This window comes from Pistacia vera, unplaced genomic scaffold (assembly GCF_008641045.1).
Source record: "Pistacia vera cultivar Batoury unplaced genomic scaffold, PisVer_v2 Contig412, whole genome shotgun sequence".
NCBI lineage: Eukaryota > Viridiplantae > Streptophyta > Magnoliopsida > Sapindales > Anacardiaceae > Pistacia > Pistacia vera.
The window spans coordinates 688,693-711,558 of NW_022196238.1; the positions used below are offsets into that span (position 1 = coordinate 688,693).

General features: G+C 34.2%; 1 protein-coding gene across 3 annotated transcripts; it reads right to left on the reverse strand.

The window, feature by feature from the left end:
- Positions 1-96: 96 nt before the first annotated feature.
- On the reverse strand, positions 97-19,624 carry LOC116142536 (protein CHROMATIN REMODELING 20). Of its 3 annotated transcripts, none has more exons than XM_031427968.1 (27): positions 19,494-19,624; positions 17,546-17,682; positions 15,166-15,333; positions 14,937-14,999; positions 14,767-14,862; positions 14,597-14,689; positions 13,648-13,838; positions 13,324-13,567; positions 12,772-12,885; positions 12,187-12,270; positions 11,123-11,692; positions 9,681-9,970; positions 9,336-9,426; positions 9,037-9,252; positions 8,492-8,611; positions 7,548-7,714; positions 5,730-5,871; positions 4,558-4,707; positions 4,412-4,467; positions 4,023-4,323; positions 3,305-3,422; positions 2,512-2,573; positions 2,115-2,341; positions 1,806-2,009; positions 1,624-1,702; positions 1,286-1,554; positions 97-854 (listed from the first exon to the last, which is right to left on the reverse strand). In XM_031427968.1, the coding sequence occupies exons 3-27, from the start codon at positions 15,283-15,285 to the stop codon at positions 461-463; spliced, it is 4,461 nt and encodes a 1,486-aa protein (XP_031283828.1). In that variant the 5' UTR covers positions 15,286-15,333; positions 17,546-17,682; positions 19,494-19,624; the 3' UTR covers positions 97-460. The 3 variants fall into 3 exon arrangements, with proteins under 3 accessions (XP_031283828.1, XP_031283826.1, XP_031283827.1); XM_031427966.1 differs by having other exon boundaries at positions 9,681-9,973; XM_031427967.1 differs by lacking the exons at positions 17,546-17,682; positions 19,494-19,624 and adding an exon at positions 16,804-16,916 and having other exon boundaries at positions 9,681-9,973.
- Between the last annotated feature and the right edge of the window lie 3,242 nt (positions 19,625-22,866).

Sequence of the window (22,866 nt, forward strand, 5' to 3'; positions counted from 1 at the left end):
TGGATTTCCTCAGAAATTTTTTAAAACTATCATAGCTTCTGGCATGGACATGAATGAAAAGAGAGATGCACAACCATCAACCTGACTCAAATCACATTACAACAAATAAAAATGCGTTTTCCTTGATTAACTTAGAATGATTCAAATTTACACAGGCCTAATTCTGCCATTTTAAAATCCCTCAACCCTTAATGACAAAAGAAAAAATCCCTCAAAATCCCTCAACCCTCCATGACAAAAGAGAAAATCCCTCTCTCCTTGCCTCTCATTGAAAAAGACTTGACACATGATGATTCACTATGCTTATGTATCAACGAGATCAGACCTACCAAAAAGAATGTATTCTGTTCAAAAGGATATTGAACTTACAGCAACTTTAATGTACAATCAATAACTAATTACATCAGCTAAAAACAAAAATATGAACAAATTGGCGGAAGCCTCCTGTTTTTTTTTTTTTTCACCTAGCTGGTTTGCCATCCCTATTTAGATCCTCCCACCGTATTTCCTGAGCACATTCTCCACATACTGTGCTGCAACCAACTTTTGTGCCCTGACTTCTAAGAGTAAGCAAATGAGAAAGATTAGTGCATTTCCGTAGCACCACACGACTCCTCAGAATGCCTCTGGGTTGCATTGTGGTGTCACTGGTCCCTGGTGCAGGAGGAACCACATTTGACGTGACAGCAGGTTTTCGCTCTGGTCCTGATTCATCAAGTGGTACACGTTGTACTTCCTCCCATTCTAATGATCTCCTGTACACTTCCCAGGCCAAGTCTTGTTCCTCCTTTGAAAGCCTTTCCTCTTCATTCTCTTGCAAAAGGGTCTCATGTTCATGGTAATTGGCAATCCACCTAAGCAAACAAAGTAATGAACAATGTGACATGTCATGGATTTTTTAAATACCAAGAATGAAATGCTCATATTCAGACAGTATGTAGACCATAACCCTACTAATAGAAAATATTACTGCTTAATAAATAATGATAACGAAAACCTAGAGTTACTCTCGATTCTGAAAATAAAAGACATTGTTTCGAATGTGATATTGGTTAAGTAAAACAATAAACAAGAAATTTCTAATCAGTTTTGAATCATTATATAGGTGATTTACTTGGTCCATACTGCTTAAATTTGATCACCAAGAATCGCGTTAAATGAGAAAGAATAGTTAGACTGTGCATCTCTAGTAACCATCACAATGTAACATAACACATTAAACCTTTCAAATAAAAGCTGAAGAAATATTAAAAATGCAGGGTCAATTACATTTGAAATAAACTACCTTGGATGATGCTTGCCAAGTAAACTTTCCATCAACTTGTCAGAAAGGCAGCTTCCATGAGAAAGAGGCAACTTATGCTTCAGAGAATTTCCTATTTTGCAAGTTGTAGTTTGACTGTTTTCTTGTCCATTTTCTTGACAGACTTCAGGTAGAGGATCAGGGTTTTCATCATCACCAAATTCAAAGAGATGTAACATTTCTTCTTTAGAGATAGTCCTATGTACTTGTTGTCTGTCAACCACCCTTGCGGCAAGCCCCTCCTTCGTGACCTATTTAAGCATTCTCCTCATGAGACAACAGAAATCTTATAATATAATAGAAAAATCTTCTTCTGTTACCTGACGTTTGTATATCTTCTCCTCCATGGTTCCATGTGCCATCAATCGGTAAGCAAAAACTGGCTTTTTTTGCCCGTACCTGCAGAAGCAGAAAAAGCATAATGAGTCCTAAGTTCTAAACCAAATTAAATAAAATCCATACACAAGCACATAATGCATACCCAACAAACAACGAAACATACCTCCAAGCACGAAATATGGCCTGAAGATCATATGTCGGATTCCAGGAACCATCAACAATAATTACCCGGTTGGCAGCATGAAGATTTATCCCCAGAGATCCAGCTCTAGTTGAAATTAATGTACACTTCACCCTTTTATTGAAGGGCTCATTAAATCTCTCTACCAACTTTTGCCTTTCAGAACTCTCTGTTCTCCCATCTAGCCTGTCCAGCAGATTACAAGAAAATAAAAAAGGTTTATCAAAATTACAAAAGAATTTCATTCCCACATGGAATACAGCGTGAAAGTCTGCAGAAAAAAATACCCACCTATACCAATCCTTTCCCTTTTTCCAAAACTTCCCTTGCTTGCCTGATCGAGTTAACTTTGAAAGATACAGCTCTATGAGGTCTAATGTTGGTATACTCTGGCTAAAAACCAATACTTTATCACCTATGTCAGAACACGAGGTTAGAATATCAAGCAGCAAAACCATTTTGCCACTGTAGTCGAGCTCTTTATAAGTATGTTCACGCAGAAGATCTTTCCACCAATCCTGTTAAGAAATAAATATCCATTATCCTTAAAGAAAAATAACATATCAGCAGCATACAGAATGGTACTGTTACAAACAATAGTACCAGAAACTTCCTACAGAATGATTCACCCCAAAACAAGTAAAACAGGAAATTAACAATTGATGATCAAATTTGTCCAAACTCAAACCTGCTGAAAAAAGCCATCGTCGTTCTTTCCCTGCAGAACATCATTTGTATTCCTTGGCTTCTCTGTCAATCATGAAGCATTAATATTAAAACATGAAATCAATAACATTTCTGTAACAATGAAGATATGACAAATGGTTACATGCACTGTAAACATTAGTCTCAAGAAATTATTATGTAAGGAAAAATTCCAAATCAGTGACAATATGAATTATTATTTAGGTTACAGATGCCTACAGGTGTGTTGTCTAAATCTTCTTGAAAACAATATGCCATAGTTCCCTTAAGCAATTATCCGGGTCAAAAAATCAGCAGCTAAAGCCCTCAACACATCTGTAAGACATGGCCTACGTATTGGAAAACTGAAGGGTAATTTTTCTTTGCATAATGGTATGATATCAGTAAGATGCTTGGCAAGACTTGTGGGAGGACTTTGTGAGATTCTTTGATTTTCCATCCTCTTTTTTTCATCTTTACTTGTTTGCTTTACTTTCTTTATTCTATATGACCCCATAAATCAATTCTATTCACCATAAAAGAAGCCTTACAGTTCACAGCATCTTCTAAAGCACAGTTTATGACAGACCATGCTCACACTACTAAATCAGCCCGTCTGGCTTTGTTTACTCTAAAGGTCACCAAGTGTGACTGCCAAGTAACCCCAGTTATCAATTTCAAATATTGCTCCACGTCAATGAAATATAGCAAATCCATAAATCCAAAAGCTAAAGCATTCCAGGCACAATATCGATACATAACTTTTACATAAAAGCAAAGGAAAATTAGAAGAATACCTCCTATCACCACATTATAATCTAGGTTTTCATCGCTGGAACTGTCCTCAGCATCCTCCCGGCTCGGATAGCCCCTATCTTCTTTTTTCAATTGTAAGATGCCAGGATGGTTCCATATCTACTAGGGATGAAAAACACTTCCATCAAAAGAAAATGAAGAAGGATAAATGTAAATAATATGAAATGCATTGTCACGTGGATTATACCAAAAAGTAATTGATTCATTTTATTATCTTCATGCGCTCTTCAAAATCTAAATAACACAGACAAATTGCAATACTGATGCATGCACATTCTATTAGTACTGGTATCCATACAAGCGAAGTATCCGCATGGATATCTTATCAAGACACTTACCACATCTCGAATTCAATATAGCATATGCCTGTATGCAGCAGCCTAGTTGTTTTAACTTCTAACTTTCCATAAATATAAATATTAACATGACATGAACCAAGTCCAACATTTAACAACCCCAGTTTTCCAAAACTTTTATCAGAAAAGCATGGATATATTTGTCTTCTCCATTCTCTTCTTCCTTAAAACTAAGATTGGCTCTCGAAACTTTTAACCATAACAATCTAATGCTACCAACTATAACACTAGTTGCATGGATCAATGACATGCTTCAGACAAATATGCTTAGATGCACCTGCCTTTTATATCTATGTACAGGTGGGTGCGCAAAACTTTATAAATATGAAGCCTTGAAAAATACCTGAGCTAAGGCCTGATACCCAGCAAAAAAGCTCTTCCTTATCTTTTCATTAGAGACTTTGTCATTTGCAAACCCATGCAAATCAAGAAATCTCTTGTATAGTTTCCTCTGTAGTGGAGAGAGCTTCACTGTTATTACAAAGACAGTTTTTGGTGGCAAGTCCTTCTTCACCACATTCATGTCCATTCTCTGGACAAATCCTTTTAATTGTTCATAGAGGATATGAGACCTCTGATTCATAATTTTAACATCTTCAGATGTTGAATTAGTATGCTGACCATTTTCGATAGGATTCTGAAAGCTGCACACAAGAAAAGCATGATTGAGGTAAACTGATCCAAGTAAAAAGTATATAGCAATCAGAATAATATTCAGTGACGAAATCTTGCCGGTTCCTAAACTCATGACTGCTACCAAGGAAACCTTCCCTTACAAAATCAACCATCTGTTCCAAAATAAATCCAATAAAAATCATAATAAGAAATAAGAAATAAAAACTAATGTACCAGAATTCATAGCTTTATTGCAGACTTACGCAATAATATTCCATGAGATTGTTTTGAAGAGGTGATCCAGTCAAGGCAATCCTTCTTTGGCATTTCACTTGTTTCAAGGCTTGAGTTGTGTCAGCCCTGGTGTTCTTAATCATATGGGCCTCATCACAAACAAGTATATCAGGTCCATCCTAGAATAGGAAAAGAAAATTTTATTAAGGGATTGCAATATCACAAAGAACACATGGCACAAAATAAGAAATATTTAAGATGTCTGAGAATTGCATGAAACTATGGATAAAATAACCCCAAAAATAAAAAATAAAAAAGCAAATTATGATACAGAAAATTCCTACTAACAAGCATCCAAACATCTCAACTACCAATCATACGAGAATCATGTTTATTCATTTTTTTTTTTTTTTTAAATTTCAATAAGAAACAGTAAGTTCTATAATAAAAGAAAAAAAAAATTACAGAAAGGTAGAGCAGCAGTCCACTAAAAAAGACCCACTACATTCACGAAAAGACAACCCAAAACAGAAACATCTACTACAACCTCTCAACTTTCCTAAATAAGAAACTGGAGTATCCTTCAAACCATTAGAAACCAACACTTAAAGAAAGCAAGGAAATAAACCCTATCCCATAAAATTCAGCACCTTCCTCCCCAGCATCATAAAAAAAATATTGAATCCCTTTCCAACCAAAGAACATAAAAAAGACGGCATAACACAAAATTTCCACAACATGTTCACCTTCTTTCTTCCCCACAGACATTTAAATTCTCTTTATAGGAAACACAAGACTCTAGAATCACACAAGCAAAATTCGCTAATTGAAACAATGTTTGCCACAAATATAAAGCAAATAGGGCACTGAAGAAATCAGTGATTTATATTTCTCTAAACCATGAAATTATTGGCAAATAATTGAAAATATTTGAAATATAACACTGACAAGACGACAAAATCATAATTTTATATCAAACAGAAGTTCTTATGAGATAATTAATTTCTTACTGATAATGTTAAAAAAAAAAAAAAAAAAAAAAAAAGAAACTAGTTTATATCAAAGACTTAGCAAGATCTTAGATTCCAAAGGTGCCTCTATTGGTAACAGTTAAACTGAAGACACAGGTCAATTCAGCTCCAATTACCTGGAATCAAATTATCAATATGTTATATCTAAGACATTATAAACTGAAAAGAACCTGCAAGGCATGACAAATTTCTCTAGCCATCTGCCTATCCTTCACATGCTTTCCAAAGGACAAGTTCCGGAAAGCAGCATAGCCAATTATAAATACACCACCCTTGGCCCTCCACTTTGCAAGTAATTCTGCTCTTCTCTCCCTGGAAAATGTAATAACAGCAGTAAGCATATCAACAAGAGGGTAAGCAACAATAAAAAAAATAGAAGTGAAAACAGTGAGATGCAAGACAATTGTTTAGGAACAAAAATCCATAATGTCTATCAAACTAGAATCCAATTTTTGACAAGAAAAACTATGTATTCCATACAGCTAAAAGAAAATAAATGGAACGGTTAAATCTTAAATCAATATGAAAAGCTTATATTGTCTTCTTCTGTTCCTGCTTTCCAGCAGAACTTCAAAGTGACATCCTTCTCCATCTCTCATACAATGTTTAAAATTAGGTAATTGAACAATATTACGAAATGATCTTCATCCACAGGTAGGGAAAAATATGAAAACCACTACATTGGCCAGAGCACCAACATCAACATATCTAGCCAGCTAAAACCTTTAGTCTAATTTTCCACTCAAAAATCAACATTGCAAAGTTCACAATGACAAATGATATCACATTACTCAAAATACTTGATGGTGCTCCATAACAACTCAAGATAATGCACAACAGGCAAGGAGTCATCTCAGCTAGCACCTCACTCCACCAAAAGAACCAACAATAAGAAGATCCCAACCATATTATCCGAAACAAACCAGATCAACCCCATAAATCTCCTAATTTTAATCCTCAAAATCACATCCCTCCATTTTTCATTATTTCTGTTCAGATCAAGTGAATTTGTAATTCACTGCAAAAACCACCAAAGACAACAATTCTCTTACAATTCAAAGAATCTGGACAATCCAGAAAGAGTAAAGTAAAAGAATGTTCCTATATTGCTGCCTACATAGCTTTGTAAGCACATCCAAGAAAAATTTCACACCTATCCTATTTCAACTGCATTTTCTTTTTCCAAGAATCCTACTTCAAGACATCTTACCCATTTGCTACAATGCATTTGATCCCATTCCACCTACGTATTTAAATAACTATTGCATAAACCACCCAAGTAACCTGAAGGACTGTGCTTAGTAGTAGAAGCCCTAGGTTTCAACAATGAGTTCAAGGTTTCAAATGAATCAAATTTCCTGGGGCCACTTATTTGGGAAATTATATCCCACAAGTTTCTTGACAACAAAGGCTGTAGAGTCAAGCCCCCAGTTTGGAACTCAATGAGCATGTAGGTAAGATCAAGGGATTTCGGGTAACAAAGAAAACTGACCATCCAATTTGATGACAAGTCATTAGATATTGAGCACAGACCTATAAAGTCAATCCTTCTCAACCCACTATCCAGAAGTCAGTACCAAAAGAATTCTTGTATCCATTTATTAGACAACCTGAGTTTCCAAACTGCATTGGTGGACACAATTTTCCTCATCACAGAAAGCAGAGTAGTTTTGACATTAAAATTCAACCTGATAGCATTAAATAACACGCTACTAAAACAGCAACCATATTTATAGAGGAAATTAAAACTTTGGCCAGTTGATAAGAAAATGAGTATAATCAAAATTTTGAAAAGATAAAAGTCAGGACATGTGCATCATATGACAACACTATACACAGAATTAGGAAATTCAACAGTAAACCTGGAAAAGGGAAACACTATGCACAGAATTTGGAAATTCAACAGTAAACCTGGAAAAGGGAACTAATGCCCCTCATGATCAATACAAGTTTTTGTTAGAAATGACCAAAAAAAATCATAATTAGACCTTGATACATCTTCCAACATGAAGACACGGAGAGGTTTCACCTCTGTAGGCCTCCACTTCATGAATTCCTGCCTCCAATTATGAAGTACATTTACAGGGGTGACAATAAGTGCAGTTCTTAATCCCAAGTCAATACTTCTGATTGCCGTGTACAAGAAGGCTATGACCTGAAAAAATATTTTGACAAATCAGGCAAACACATCCATCAAGCTATTAAAATATGTAGAAGCCACATAAAGATGCTACAAATTATTATCAAAACTTAAACATACAAAAAGCACAGTTATTAACTTCTCTCTTTTATTTTTTTTGTTTTCTTCTTTTGGGAAACTGGAAAAGATTATTTTGAACAGTGTGCAAGGCTTACAGGAGTGAACCAGAGGGTCAAAACTAAAAACAAGACAGCACTTCAATGAGTATCATATATGTATACATAGCAAAACAAAAGCTCATAAACAATTCCATTTTTGGTATATTATATCAGCCCAAAACCACTGTAACAGATTACGGAAGAGAACCCAATACATACTTTACATCCCATCCCAATCCAGATGTATTATGAAAAACAAAGAAGCTCGAAAATTCTTTAAAACTAGGCCAATGTAGAAGCAAATATGAAAATTCTATCCCATAGGTAGTTCATATCCTCCTCTCTTTTCCTTCAAACATAAACTATTAGTTTCTTGCCAAATCACCCACAAAAAACTGAGGACATATCACTTCCACTAAGTTTTTGCCTTTTTGAGAGAGCAAAAATGTTCTACATGTGTGGAGCACCACATGATGCTAAAGCTATCCAGAAAATATTTGCTTTCTTGCATATCTAGCTCATACTACAATGGTGAGAACACAGTGTTATGTCAAAGTCCATTGTACAATGAAAATATAGTTATTCATAGAGAGCAGAGAAACAGAATATCCAAGAGAAATACCAAAGGTAATACCTGGAATGTTTTCCCAAGGCCCATTGTATGAGCCAGAATGCAACCAAGCCCTTTATCTCCAGACTTCACCTTTCTGATTGACTGTACAATATTTTCCCAAATAAATCTTATCCCTACTACCTGCAATAATAAATAAAGAGTTCCATCATAACACCTTCAAGGTCATAAAATAAAATAATTGCAACAGATAGCATCAGCCAACAATTTCAAGAAAATAAAAACAAGCTATATATCTTCAAGGTTCACATCCCAACTTCAAACTTCCCCCACAAACGGCCCCAAATTCAATTTTTTAACAAACAGACACTGCCAGAGTTTGCAGGTTCGAAATGCATTATATATAGCATCAGTGCTAAAGCTAGAGTACAACTATAATACAGTAACATCATTAAAATTTGAGATAGGAGGCCTACCCAAAATAATGATACAATTAGTGAAAAGAATCAGCCAAACAGCAATTTCCAGACAATTATTTCGTGTTAAATTATATACAAGCATAAAAGAAAAGCTCATAATTAAACACTCTACAAGCATAAAAGGAAAACCTGATGAGCTTTCAGTTTAGCTGATATGCTTGGTGGAATTCTCACAGCTTCTTCACCTTTCTCCCGCACAACATTCACTATATACCCAGTAATAGCATCACCAAGCACTTCAGTACTAGCAGCAGCAGGCAAGTCCCGTTCAAAACTTGCCGCGGTTGTCATATTAGATGTGGCAGAAAACTGCACTTGCAAAGATTTTAGACGCTCTTGGCGCTCCTACAAAAATTTTGACCACAATATGTTATTTGGTTCTGCAAAAAATCAGCATGGACTAAACAAATCTAGCAATTTAAAGGTACCTTTTCAATTGCAATTTTTCTTTTGGTTTCTTCTCCTAATTCAGCATCATCTAGAATCCTCCGAATTTTCTTCTTTTGCTTTCTCTTACGGCTGAGAGGGAGAGAGATAGAAATAAGTGAGGGAGCCCATAGAAGTCCATTACGAAAGAACTTTGTTACTAAATTAATAGTCAAAGAGTCAGTTCAGTAGCATGTGTAACAATTTTGTTATAAATGAAAAATCAAAGGAATTAAAAGTTGATCTTAGTTTCATAAAACAATACAAAATACAGTCAGCAAAAACCATCAATGAAACCAATTAAAGATTACATCCTTATCTCAGTTTACAGAGGAATATCATCATACCCTACTGTGAGATTATTGTCGGCATCTGAACTCTCTGAGTCACTTTCAGAGCTAGAAACCGTAAGGTCTCCAGAACCAATGGCTTTCTCAAATTCTAAGGTCAATCTTTGCAGGAGACTTGGAGAGCAGCAACAACATTGCCAGGAAGAGGCCTGAATCTCAGACAAGCATGCTTCACTAATATTCCTCTGCACACAAGTGGTACAGAACAATACCTTGCACGACTTACAATTTATTAAATCATTGCTTCGTCCACACCATCCACAGAAACACTCAGAGCAGTCAGCATCCTGCTATAATCAATTAATTCAATACAAATTTCAACATGAAATACTGAATTCAGATTATCAAATAAAAACATTCCAAATGAACCTTTTTAGAACTCAGTAGATTAGGCAGATGGTGTCATACTAATAAAATTATCAACAATAATAAACAACTAAACAATAAGGCCACAATAGTTAAAAAAAATTGCAATAACAAAATGCTGAACTTGGTTATTATGATCATGACCAGACCATATACAACCCCCCTCAATCATTTCACCACTTCCAAACCCCAATCAGCAGTATTCCCAACCTGTGAATTTGGCTTGCATGACGCTACTAATGGAGAATGCAAACAGGTCTTCAGGAGGAAAACCAATTTGGGAGAGTGGTCATCTGGAATAAGATTTCCAGAGAACAAGCAAGCAGAACAATAATCAACAAATACTGTTGTAATTAGATGTAAGTACTAATTACAACAGCTTAAAGATCTTCGTGAATATCAAAAGAAAGTTAAACAACTAATACATTGCTGCAACATCATGTTTGTTTCAATTCTATACACTTGATGACATCAAATTTTAGAAACCCATTCTAGTAAGCAGAATGTACATTAAAAAAGAAAAAAAAAGGAAAAAAAGCAAATTTATCATGCATTTTATTGCTTCTCAGCAAATTTTTTCTTTTATCCTTAGCACATGGTGAATAAACGCACAAAAGAAAATTTCAAAAAGAAATTCTATCTCACTAAATCATCAAACGTAATCAGGTTATGGTGTACACATAGTAATATTAACACTAGTCACTAGTCATAGTAATATTAACACTAGTCACTAGGTCAGACACATACAGGTGCGAACTTCCATTGAAAACTATACACAGATACATACTCAGTACACATACATACACACATACAGAGATACAAAAAACTTTATTCAATTATCCTTTTTTGATCCTAATAACAAGATGTAGATGCATCAGAAAATGAGAATAGAGTTTAATTCTGAGATTTTTCTTACGTTTTTCTAGTAAAATCTAATGCCCTAAATGGTGCTTCCTTCAAAGTTGGATTTTCGAAAATGAAATAATTACCAACATAATTATTATTCCACTACCCAAATTTATAGTCTATAGGAATCAATCTACTAAGAAGTACAAAAACTACTAAGTCCATACCTTCAAATGCATCTTCTGTTCCAATAGGCTTTTACAATCCTTGCAAATGATTACTTTCATAAGCGGATGCGAGTGAACTTCGGAGGCCACCTTTTGACAGGCAGTACAAAAGAATTTTTCATACGAAATCTGGGAAGGAAGAGAGTCAGCAGTGACAGAAACGTTAGCATTTTCATGCAAGACAGATTGATCTTCCAATTTGATGCAAACAGATTTATCATTCATCACATTAGCTTCTTCATCACAATCTATGATAATAGGCCGAATCCGTTTTATATCATCATTTGGCTCCTCACTCTCATTGGAACGCTTGGACCCTCTTAATTCAGTGGAATCAGGCAAAGCAGAATCCGACATTGAAGAAGTGCCATTACTAATTGGCCTTGCCTTGTCAAAATTATCTGAAGTTCCGGAACTTTTAACCTCATTGTTTTTGTCAGGCATGCCTTCCTCATCTTCTTGAGATTTATTGCTTGGAAGACAATTAGAAGAATCAACAAAAGGCCGGGCCTCATCTGAATTACTTTCAACCACACCATCAACAGAGAAAACTTCTTTCTGAGTAGCTCCCTAATTCAGTAACAGAAAAAAGTACATAGATATCACAAAGGAGGAAGGTTAAGTTATTCAAGGCTTGACACCTAACATTAGCTCCTCTAATTGAGAAACGTATCCATGTCCACAGCATGTGAGAAACCCATGTAATAAAGTATGACACTCTTAAACAATGCAACTTAAGGCCTTAACTCTTTAATAAATGACACATCCATAATAGGTGCCACTGGTCTGAATACTGTAAACTGTAAAACTTGAAAATCATCAACATGACGAAAGATAAACAACTGTCACATATATGTACAAAGAGATCAATTAAGAACCTATCTCAGCATCACTCTTGCGATTATACAAGATTGCTATACAAATTTTTCCTCTTCTTTTTTTTTTTTTTTTTTTCTGAGCAGCAAAATTTTATTGAAAACCGATAGTTCACAAATTTCTTATAAATTAACTAAGGCTAAACCAATTGTATAGAACAAAAGAACCAATGGGTAGAGACATTATACCTGTTTTGATCTTTTTCGATGCCGCCTTCGTTTCAAATGTAGTTGAAGCTTGCGATCGATATTTGCATCATCTTCCTCTTTGACCTTCAAATATACAAAGATACAGTCAAATTAACTTTAAAACTTGTGTCTAAACAGTTGTTAACAGAAAACTCAACCATTAATTATTATGAGAGTGATCATAAATAGACCCAAAAAGTTATTCCATTCACATCGTCTTGATACTGCATCATTGTGTTTCTTATAAAAACTGCCTTAATTTAAAAAATGACATTTTCACTTAATATACTCCTATCACCCACCAAACCCCCAACAACCCCACCCCCACGCACCACCCCCCCCCCCAACCAAAAACCAAAAACATAGACACATACACAACTCTCGATTTTAAGAAGTTTACTCATAGTGGATTTAAATCCCACTTTTTCCAGAACTTGTGTTTGGTTTTGAACATGCAGCAAAAAATGGATGAATTTCTCAGCCAAATGGATCTCAAATGAGACAGAAGCAACACTTCCATGACTGATATTTTTAATTTTCAGGAAACGGCAAATAAAACCGTTAGTTGAATGGATACTGACATACCTTTCTAAAATTTTTTCTTTGCTCTTCAGAAAGAACCAATTCTCTTTCATTAGCTATGGCATCTGCAACAAATGGATCATTGGAATTGTCGTCAATGTCTTCGATCTCCTCCACCTGAAAAATTCATTTTTCAAACTGACTTAAAACAAAGCATTAAAACCGATAGCACCAAGTTGCACAAAACCCACAAGGCCAAAAGCTTGATAGACAAACTCATAAACATTAGTAGCAGAATCATGGACCAGAAAACTTCTTAATTCATGGGCAACAACCAATGAGAGTTAGGTGCCACAAAATAACTCCCATCGACTCTTGACCATCAGCTATGGGACTTCACTGACTTCAAATATTGTTCAAAACTAAACACACTCTCTGGAATCTACAACAGTCTATAAAATAAGTTAGATTATAAACTTTGCTGAATGAGTAGTCACAAGTAGGTAAAACCAAGATGTCATGACATTTGGCAGTAACATCAAAGTTTGGGCCAAAATGCAGAAGGCAATCATGTCATAAGGTTGCAAATGATCAATTAAAACCAAAATCAGTCACCTCATCAACTCCAGGAAATTTGAGTCCCATTGCAGCAGCTTGCTGTGGATTACTGGCCAAGTACACAGAAGCCCAATGCTTGCCACCAAATTTACACTCATCAGAAACATCACCAGAAAATATTTTGTTCACAGAGCTCCAGTCGAGGTCTCTAGTTTCTGTTACAGCCTCCTTGCTATCATCATTAGCAAGTTTTTTCTGTAAAAATCCACTGGCACCCTCCTCCAATAGTTTACCATGTCGCCTGAACCCACAAATGTATATTCATATGAAAAAGAAAACAGATGCACCTGAACAATGCATAATGCCAAGGTACGATCATACCTTCTTACAGGCCTTTGGGTTTGAAGATACTCCTCGGCATCAGTTATCGACTTGTTCATTTCACTAGGCACCTGAGATCCTACCCAGTGTGCTCTTTTTTTCCAAGCTTCAGTGCAGCAACCATTAGGAGCCTGATTTTCGATCCACTTATATAGGCTTGGTAACTCAATACCAGCTCCATCAAGTTGTTCCTGCATAAAAGCAAAACAAATTATAATTTAATTACAATTTTCAAAGACTACAGGGAAAGCATTAAAAAAAAAAAAGAAAAATTGCAACAGAAACATTTGAATGTCTCTTTCTATGATAATTTTCATTAAATGTGTGACCAAATAAGCTATTCATCGAGTAAGTATGCCACTAAACAAATGGAGACAAAAAGGGCAAAAAAGAATATTTCTCATCAAACCTGGACATCTTGGAGGACACAGGCTAAGCAAAAAAAATTTGAAACACTCAATAGATCTGTGCACATTTCTGGTTAAATTTCAATGTCCTAAATGGCAGCTATCAACCAGTGCAAGACTAAATTCCTTCCTCAGAAAAGAATCTGTGGCATATTAAAAACAAAAAATGCGACCGAAATACTTAAATGAAGCAAAATGCAGGATTTACTTTAAGCTTAACCAAATCCACAATTTAAAATCCAACAAGTGACTAATAACAAACCAAGTTTCTTGAGGAAAGACAATCTTGACTCAACATAAAAGAAGCAATAGAATAAGAAATAGTGCATAACAAACTTCAAAATCGCCTTTTCAACTCCCTCAAAAGAAATAAAAAAGAAACAGAAAGCCACATAGTTGGGGCCTTATTAGTTAACAAAAGTAGATTTAAACAAAATGTTGATTTGCAAGAAAAAATTAAAAAAATTTCTCAAAATGTATGCGAGCATAAAATACACATTGAGAACCAAAAATTTTACTCAAAACTGAAGAAAGAAGCAGACCAACAAGTGAGCACTCTCTGTTTCGAGTTCGTCCAGCACTGCTTCCCACTGCTCTCTATAGGCAGTCATTTCATCTTCAACGGCCACCTCCAACTGTAGTCAACTAAAAAAGTCAGTAATAGGCCCTGGCCACAAGATTCAAAAGAGGGAGATAGGGGAAGAAAACTAACAGCATCCTTATGGAGATTTTGTGCCAACTCCTCTCTAACCTCACCTTCCACTTTGGCAAGGGACTCGGGTTCAAGTGCTTCCTGAGCCTCTGCAGCCTAAAAAGAGTATGAGAAAACTATCAAAGTAAAATACCCAATAGAAGTCAAATTCAAACAATGATATATAATACCTTACTCTCAACTTCCAAAAACTCAGCAACTAGCTCTTCTATTTCTTCCTCAGTCAAATGTTCCTGCAGAAAAAAGATGGAAAATAAAACAAAAGTGCAAAAAGAGGTCCAACAGCAAGTCAGAATTAGAACATCAATATATCACATAAACAATAGTTCTTAATAATCTGCCAAACAAAAATAAAAAGTGTAACTATGAAGAAAAAAAAAAACATATTTATCAACTAGCCTCAATATGCAATTCATCATCTTGTCCGGAAGTTGATGGTGCATCATCATCTGAGTCAGCAATGAAAGAGTCACCAGAAGCACTCTCGATATCCTCCACTTCCTCATGTTTGTCCTCCATCTCTTAATCAAGTCACATCAACAAAAGAAGCAACCCTCCAAACAGTGTCTGGCGAAAAAATAGAAAGGCATATCTTAATCACTTAATATCCTTTGTCAGATGAAACACACAGGACAACCAAAATGAAACCAATTATAACATTGATTGAAGGACACTAAAAAAATGCCACGATTTGTACAAATAAATATTGAAGCATTTATTTAGACTTTGGAAAAAAAAAAAAAAAGCATCCAAAAATATAAACCAACACGACCATTTCTTCTACATGTACACAATATAAATTAACAAGGATAACCGAATTCCAATTTACTATCCGTCTTGCAAACGTCGTTTTTTATTACTTAACCAACAGTATGTAAATATGATAATAAATGTTAAGTCACCTCAGTTAAATCAGTTGATTATATTCCATATTTTACATCTATATATATCCATATCCACAGTTTAGATTGCATCATTTTAAATGTAGGCCAAAATGTTACATCTTTTAACAATCCAATTGCATCTGAACATGTTAGCATATATGAATAAACCAAAAGGAGAAAAGGGGAATCATCTATACATTTCCCATATCAGAAAAGAAATTATAGTTAATTGAGTGCTACACCTACCATCCGACTTACTCAATTAAATATAAAACATTCAACATTCTTTACTAATTTTACAAAAGCTGTAAATCATATTGAAATTTTAAGGCCAACAATAGTAGCCATCAAAAATATTAATAAAGGTGTTTGAATTTATAATAGCCATCAAATTGTGTATTATTGAACTCTTTAAACCTAAAATAGTAATTTGAGAAAGTTTCCAAATGAAAATATAAAAGTTAGCTTTAGGCACCACTTGCGGCAAGTGCACCCACCCAAGATAGCATACATAAGAATTCTTTAATATATATATATATATATATATATAAGTGAAAAGTTAGAAGCATTTCGTTGAAAAAAACAAAGCCTTCCACGTGATGACAGGTGAAAGCAATGCATATATAATCATCAAATGAAACAAAAATTGGCATCTTCAACCTCATCAAATCAAAAAATTAATAAAAAAATCATAAAAAAAAAAAAAACAATACGATTAAGAGTATTGATGATGTCAAAATCTTAGAATTCAAAAATGAAAACGATAAATGGCACCTAAGAAGGTACATTTAATAAATCAAGAAAAAATTATATGTTTCCTATCAAAAAATAGATAAAAGGAAAACATCAAGATGAACCCTCTCAACCCTCAAATAGAGAAAAAAAAAAAAAAAGACAATCAAAAAAATAAATGGAAATTTCTAGAAGCAAATATATTCTACAAGCAAAACAAATCAAATTTCACCAAAGAACGAGAAAATTCTTATGATGTAAATTGCTTTGATCTATAACTCACCTACAAAATATAGAATTTGGATGAACAGCAAACAACTCCAAGGGAAAAAAAATAATTGAAAATCGGGATGATGTCAAAAAGCAAGTTTTAAAAGGAAAAGAGAATCAGTAACGCTTAAGATGAGGTCAGGCTACACACCAATTTCAGTATTTCTGTGGATTCATGCTGTTGCTTTTTGTTTCCTTCCAAAATAAGTCCTTTTTATTTAATGAGGCAGGTGGGTCCAGCAAGTTGCAAAACAAACTTTGCTCTTGACGTGTTAGCATTACGACAAGTTAAAGTTCGCCATTGAATTCACCCTCAACATTAGATCAATTCGACTTTTGTATGTTTTTTATTTGTAAATTTGATCCTGATATTGACTCCTAAGCCATCCACTACTCCAAACCTCATAAAGCATTATTACATAAAAATTTCACCATCACTTTGCACACTTTAAGACGCCTCTTAGCTACAAATTAAATCATTTTCAGTTTCTTATAAATATAAACAATGATAATAGCCATTTTACGCTTTACCATCATATTAAGGTATTATAAGTACCAAACAATCCTATTAAGGTGACTTTCCCAGTTTGACATGTTTTTATTTTCAGAAATTTTTTTTTTTTTTTATCATTTAAATGATTTTTTTTTTATCTTTGACAATAGTTGATTGTATTTGTAAGTGTCTTCTTTCTGTTTTAAAAATAGAATCATGGTTCAACTTTTTCTTGTAAACTTTCGTCTCAAGTAATTCAGTTTCTCATCATATAAAGAATAGACAAATTGCTTGTTTACTCAAAGTTCAATTCATTTTCGATCAAATGATATTTATTTGTTTCTTCTCAAAAAAAATTTAAAAAAAATCCTCAAAGTTCAATGCATTTTCACGTTCATACCTGGAGTAGTTTTTCCAAGCTACTTTGGTGCTCATTGGCTGATGTCTCACCCTTGGATGGGTATGGAAGAAGGATGGATTAGCAATGGCCAGGATCCAAAGGAATGGATCATGTAAAATGCTACCTTTCTTATGTTCCTGAGAGAAGTTATTTAAAGTAAAAATAAAATAAAAATACAACACTTTTTTGAAGGAAAAAAGGCAAAGGGAGTGAATTCTATCATAACCAAGATAAATGTCGTTCTACACTTTCTGAAGCAAAGTTTATGCATGAAAATGAATTCCACTAGGAATGGACAAAACCACAACTCAAGTGCTAATCATTAGACCCAACACAAGGTTCACCTAAGGTGGGGCAAGGATGCTAGGTCTAGGTCTAGGTCTGATTCTGAGTAAGACCTAGGAAGGTCCCAAATTATTCGAGACCTGGATTTTTATCCCTTTTTTAGTTAAATTAGGCCCAAGAACACGAAAAATAAAAAGGCCTAGTGTATAAGGCACTGCCAATTAATTCAAGGCATACATGTTCAAATGTCACGGTTCTCCCCTTTCCCCAAATTTCCTTGTTTCTAATCACAAGGTGAACTAATTTGTGTCATTGGTCCTCCAATGAGTTATTATTGTTCAATATAAAGGTCCTTGCAAAGTGGTTATGATATATGTAGTCCACCCACAATGAGATGAGTTGCTCTTTCTCTCCTACTCGTTGTTGTAAGAGGATTCAAGGATTCATGAGCCATCATTTCTAAAACATAGATAAATGAGGGTGTGCTATCTCAATCAATACCCAAACTAGGTACAGAAGGTTCACATTTTTCCATAATTTTCCTGATCCTTGGAAACCACTCGCTGGAGAATCCCTAGGCTGTCCAAGCCAGGTCACTAGACACCGTAGGTCTCCTTGCCATACCCGATTTATTCTGCAAGCTAATCATTATCTTATTCCAGCCCCATGAACCAGCACATGTTCATTTGTATGTCTTCTTATACTAGTAAATCAAATTGAAGCCATTTTTCTGTTTCTAAGAATTACAGAAAGCTTCTTTTTTGTTTTTAGCTAGGAAACAAGAAAATTTGTGAATCACATTCTGGATTGGTCAATTAAGGTTCTAAGATGTGAAGCTACTCCTTTACATGGCTAAACTGTTAGCGACACTCAGATAAAGCTACACTAGTCAATGTGGATAAGACATAGAAGTGAAAGACAGAACCACAATGCTTATAACGCACAAGAAAACATTCTCAAGCCATGTCAATTCCAAAATGCCATGACAATATCAGCTAGTTTAACTGACTCTTAAATTTTTCATGAACACTACCATAAAAAACTACGAAATTTTAAAGTTTTAACAGACCAACCAATAAATCCGAGTTAAACTTCACACATTCGTGAACCAACTCATTAAAGAAACTGCAACACTTAATCTGAAAACACATGGAAATGCCTCTAAACTTCACGAAACAAAATGCAACTATATATAAACCACTAAACTACAGTAAATACATATCTCTATTAGTCAAAATAACACAATCCCAGCAACTTTCCTGCTACTAACAGAAACCATTCACTTTTATTAGTAAATAAAATTTCCCACTTGTTGCTTTCAAAAGCAATGCACACTTCTGGAAAAAAACCCCAATCCGCTTTCAAAAGCATAACAAACTACCTCCTAAACCCTAATTAAAAAACACCAATTACCATATACTCCACTTTGCTCCCGCTAAAACCATTAACATTAACTTCAACAGATCCACATAAAACAAAATCACAGCAACAAATCCATCAGAAGAATAAGACGACAGTTTTATAGACTTCAACTACACGAAATTAAACTCCGTACGAAAAACATGAATCAAAAAGAGGACTACAACTAAAATAAATAAATATATAAATAAGTAAATAAATACCGAAAATAGGAGTGCGAGTTTGACTGAAAGTATGAACTCACCGGAGAGACAGAGAGAGGAGACTAGGGATTTGAGCGAGGCAGAGTGAGTCGACTCGGCTGAGAAGTCAGAGGAGGGAAAATTTTTATTTTTAATATTTTTCTTACAGTGAACAAAACTTGGGAAAGAGAAATTTTTGTTAAGAAAACGAAGATTTTCTTGTATTTGTTTGTTTGGTCGGGTTTTGGTAACTCTTTCCAAGTGTTTTTGTTTTGTTTTTTTTTTAAGTTTAGATTTAAATTCCATTTATTTATTAATTATATGATTATTATTTTTTAACGGAAATTAATTTCTTTTTTTAAATTATCAACTATTTTTTGCTTTTTCTTCAATATAAAGTTATGTAATATTTTTAAAATTGTATTATACTTATTTATGGAAATTTTAAGTTAATATTATTTGACATTCGATTAATGGATTATGGTTATTTAAATCTAATTTGAATTCCAAATTTAGAAAAGTTCTTATCAAATGCAGTTTAATTTAATACAAAGTAGGCTGACATAATGTTAAGTGCACTTCACATGCTCAACCTTTTTCTATAATATAAACTTATTAAATAACTTTAAAAAATATAAAATATCATCTACCCTCATTAAGATTTTAATTTTATAAAGAGTAAACGACATGCTCCCACCCTAACTATCACGAATTGGAATTTCCACCCCTAGTTTCATAAATTTCATATTCCCACCCTTAATCGAACATCATCAATGACTAGAGGGTGTTATTACCTAATTACCCTTGGTTAGTTGTGCGCATAGGGGGAGAGTTGCGCGTAGAGCTAGCTGGGAGTTGGTTGGGACAATACGTCAAGTAGGTTGTAGGCAACGATAGTGATAAGGAAAATCAACAGCTGGCGACGGGAAAACATATAGAAAAAACCCACAATCAATCAACATATCAAATTCACTCCAAAACACAACAAAAAACCAGCAAATCGAACTCCAAATGAAGGCTCTAAACCAACCCAAACCCAACTGTTGCGCAAAGAGATGGGGAAGTGACAGATGGTGACCGGCAACCAGACGTTTGTCAGGGGATGGAAGGTGTTTTTGTGAGGGGAGACTCGTGAGGTGAATGGCGATGATAGGAGGGATTTCTATTGCCGGAATCGACCAAAAAATGTCAAAATCAAGTGAACCTTAGATGTGCAGTGGCTGACGATTGAGGGTTTATCGTGGGTAGGGGTGAGAGGGGATTTGGTGTGTGGTGATGGGGGTTGTCTAACAACGCCTGAATTAGGCGGTTGGTGCACTGCACTCATGACAAAGGTGAAAGTCGCGTGGGAAGAGAAAAAAATGGGTAAATGCTAGAGGAAGATGGATAGTCATGACTAGATCTAGGCTAGGCAAGTCCGACCAGTGGCTGGGCAGACACAACCACCGGAAAGGATCGGAAAACGGTCGACGATGTTGGCAAAGATGATGGAAAGCGAAAGGTGAAGAGATTGAGTTGAAGGAGTTTTTTGGATCCTTCCTCTTCTTTCTCTCCCAACAAATGATCATTTTATCCTTTGACTGTTATATTAAATAATTTTATGTTAAATTAAGGGTAGGAATTTGGAATTTATGAAATTAGGGGTGGAATTTGGCGATTCGCAGTTGTTAGCGTGGGAGCATGTCGTTTACTCTTTTACAAATATCTAATCGGGTAATTTTTCACTCCCAAAACATCACAAACTCCCACTTGACCACCACTAACTCCGAAAACTACCACATACACCCCTTTATGTCAAATTTGGCCGTTAAATGTGTAAACTAAATGTCAAAAATTTATTTATTTAGTTGAATTTTAACCTTAAATCTATGTGATCACAACTTACTGGAAGAGATCAAATCTTAGACAACAATTATTGCTTGCTCGTTAATAAATGACGACCAAGTTGAGGGCACACGATAGCTTAAAATAGATCAATAATGAAAATTTTAGGTTTTTCTTACAGACATTCTTCCACTGAATCATTTTAAAACCTAAAGAATTTATTTTATTTTTACCGACTTATCTAACTTTTTAGATTAATTAAAATCACTATATGTGATGTGCACGTCCATGTTATAATGTAAAATGTGACATCCTTAATCTATATAACATGTTACTTATCATAACAATTACATTTTAACCAATTTAAAATAACAAAATAAATAACTATTACTATGGCCTTTTACCTAAAAATGGGTCTTCATCCCGCTATTCTTGAAATTTTCATGTTGACATTTATTTTTGTTTAATATGAATAGCTTATGCAATAATTATATTAACGTTAAAGACATAGACCATTGAACTATGATATAATACAGAAATCTCCCCTAAGGTTTTAGAAATAACATAGACCATTGTGGTATGATAATTTGCTTTGATATGGTATTAGTGTCTTTGAAATTGTGGGGAAGAAATAATTGGAAAATAAAACGGACGAAAATGAGTAACAACTCCCCCCGTAGAGACTTGTACGATTCAATTCAACATTTTGTTTGTTTAGGTTTGATTTGTGTCATGGCTCTCTAATTCATATTAGGTTTATTGTTGGACAAATTGCATTGCTGATATTGACCCCAAAAAAGAAATGGTAGGTACAACTAATCCATGACCAAGTAAAAGTTTGATAAGTTAAATCTATGGGCATTGTGTTTTCCTAAAAAGATTTACAAAATTCATCGAGTTGCTTTAAATAATCAAAATAGCAAGTTATTAATTGAATTCCTTTTTTGGTTCTCCATAAAATACTTGTTTGTACAAAGGCTCCCAAACACGTCGTAAGCTAAAGATATCTCATCGTTTATAATCAAGGAGACCTGGCCTAATCATTACACGTGGTTTGAGATACAAAGTTAGAATCCTAACTTGGTTTCTTATATTAGGAACACCAATGATCTGTTTGATATAGAATTTAAATATAATTTTTTGTTTTTTTTGTTTTTGAAAACGGGGGATATAACAAATTTTATGAAAATGTGTTTTATAAAAATGAGTAAAAATGTTTTTCAAAAACAGTTTTCAAATAAAAACTAATGTAAAATTAGAAAATGATTAAAAGATGTTTTCAAAGTTTCTATAGTCTTTAATCTTAAAACACTTTTTAAATTTTATATCAAATACATTTTTAAATATAAAAAATATTAAAATACATATTAAAATTTTGAATAGTATTATAGTTTTTGAATCATAAACAGGCCCCTTTCTTCTTCTTTTAGATCACTTCAATCCCTCTTTCAATATATTATTACATTTCACCCTCCCTGAATTTCTCTTTTAATTTATTTATATTTAAAAAAGTTATTTTTATTTTTTTTAATAAAACCTTGTATGTTTGGCCTTTTTAGTGAGCACCCGTTGGTCTTGAAAATGCAACATCAACACTTATTTGTTTGATCC

Bases quoted from the DNA above. Each gene is read 5' to 3' on its own strand.
- LOC116142536 (XM_031427966.1), bottom strand. From the start codon at position 15,285: ATGGAGGACAAACATGAGGAAGTGGAGGATATCGAGAGTGCTTCTGGT. The intron at 9,427-9,680 runs GTATGATGATAT...TCTCCCTCTCAG, and splicing joins GACAATAATCTCACAGTAGG to CCGTAAGAGAAAGCAAAAGA. The intron at 2,010-2,114 runs GTGGGTATTTTT...TCTGCTGGACAG, and splicing joins AAGGGAAAGGATTGGTATAG to GCTAGATGGGAGAACAGAGA.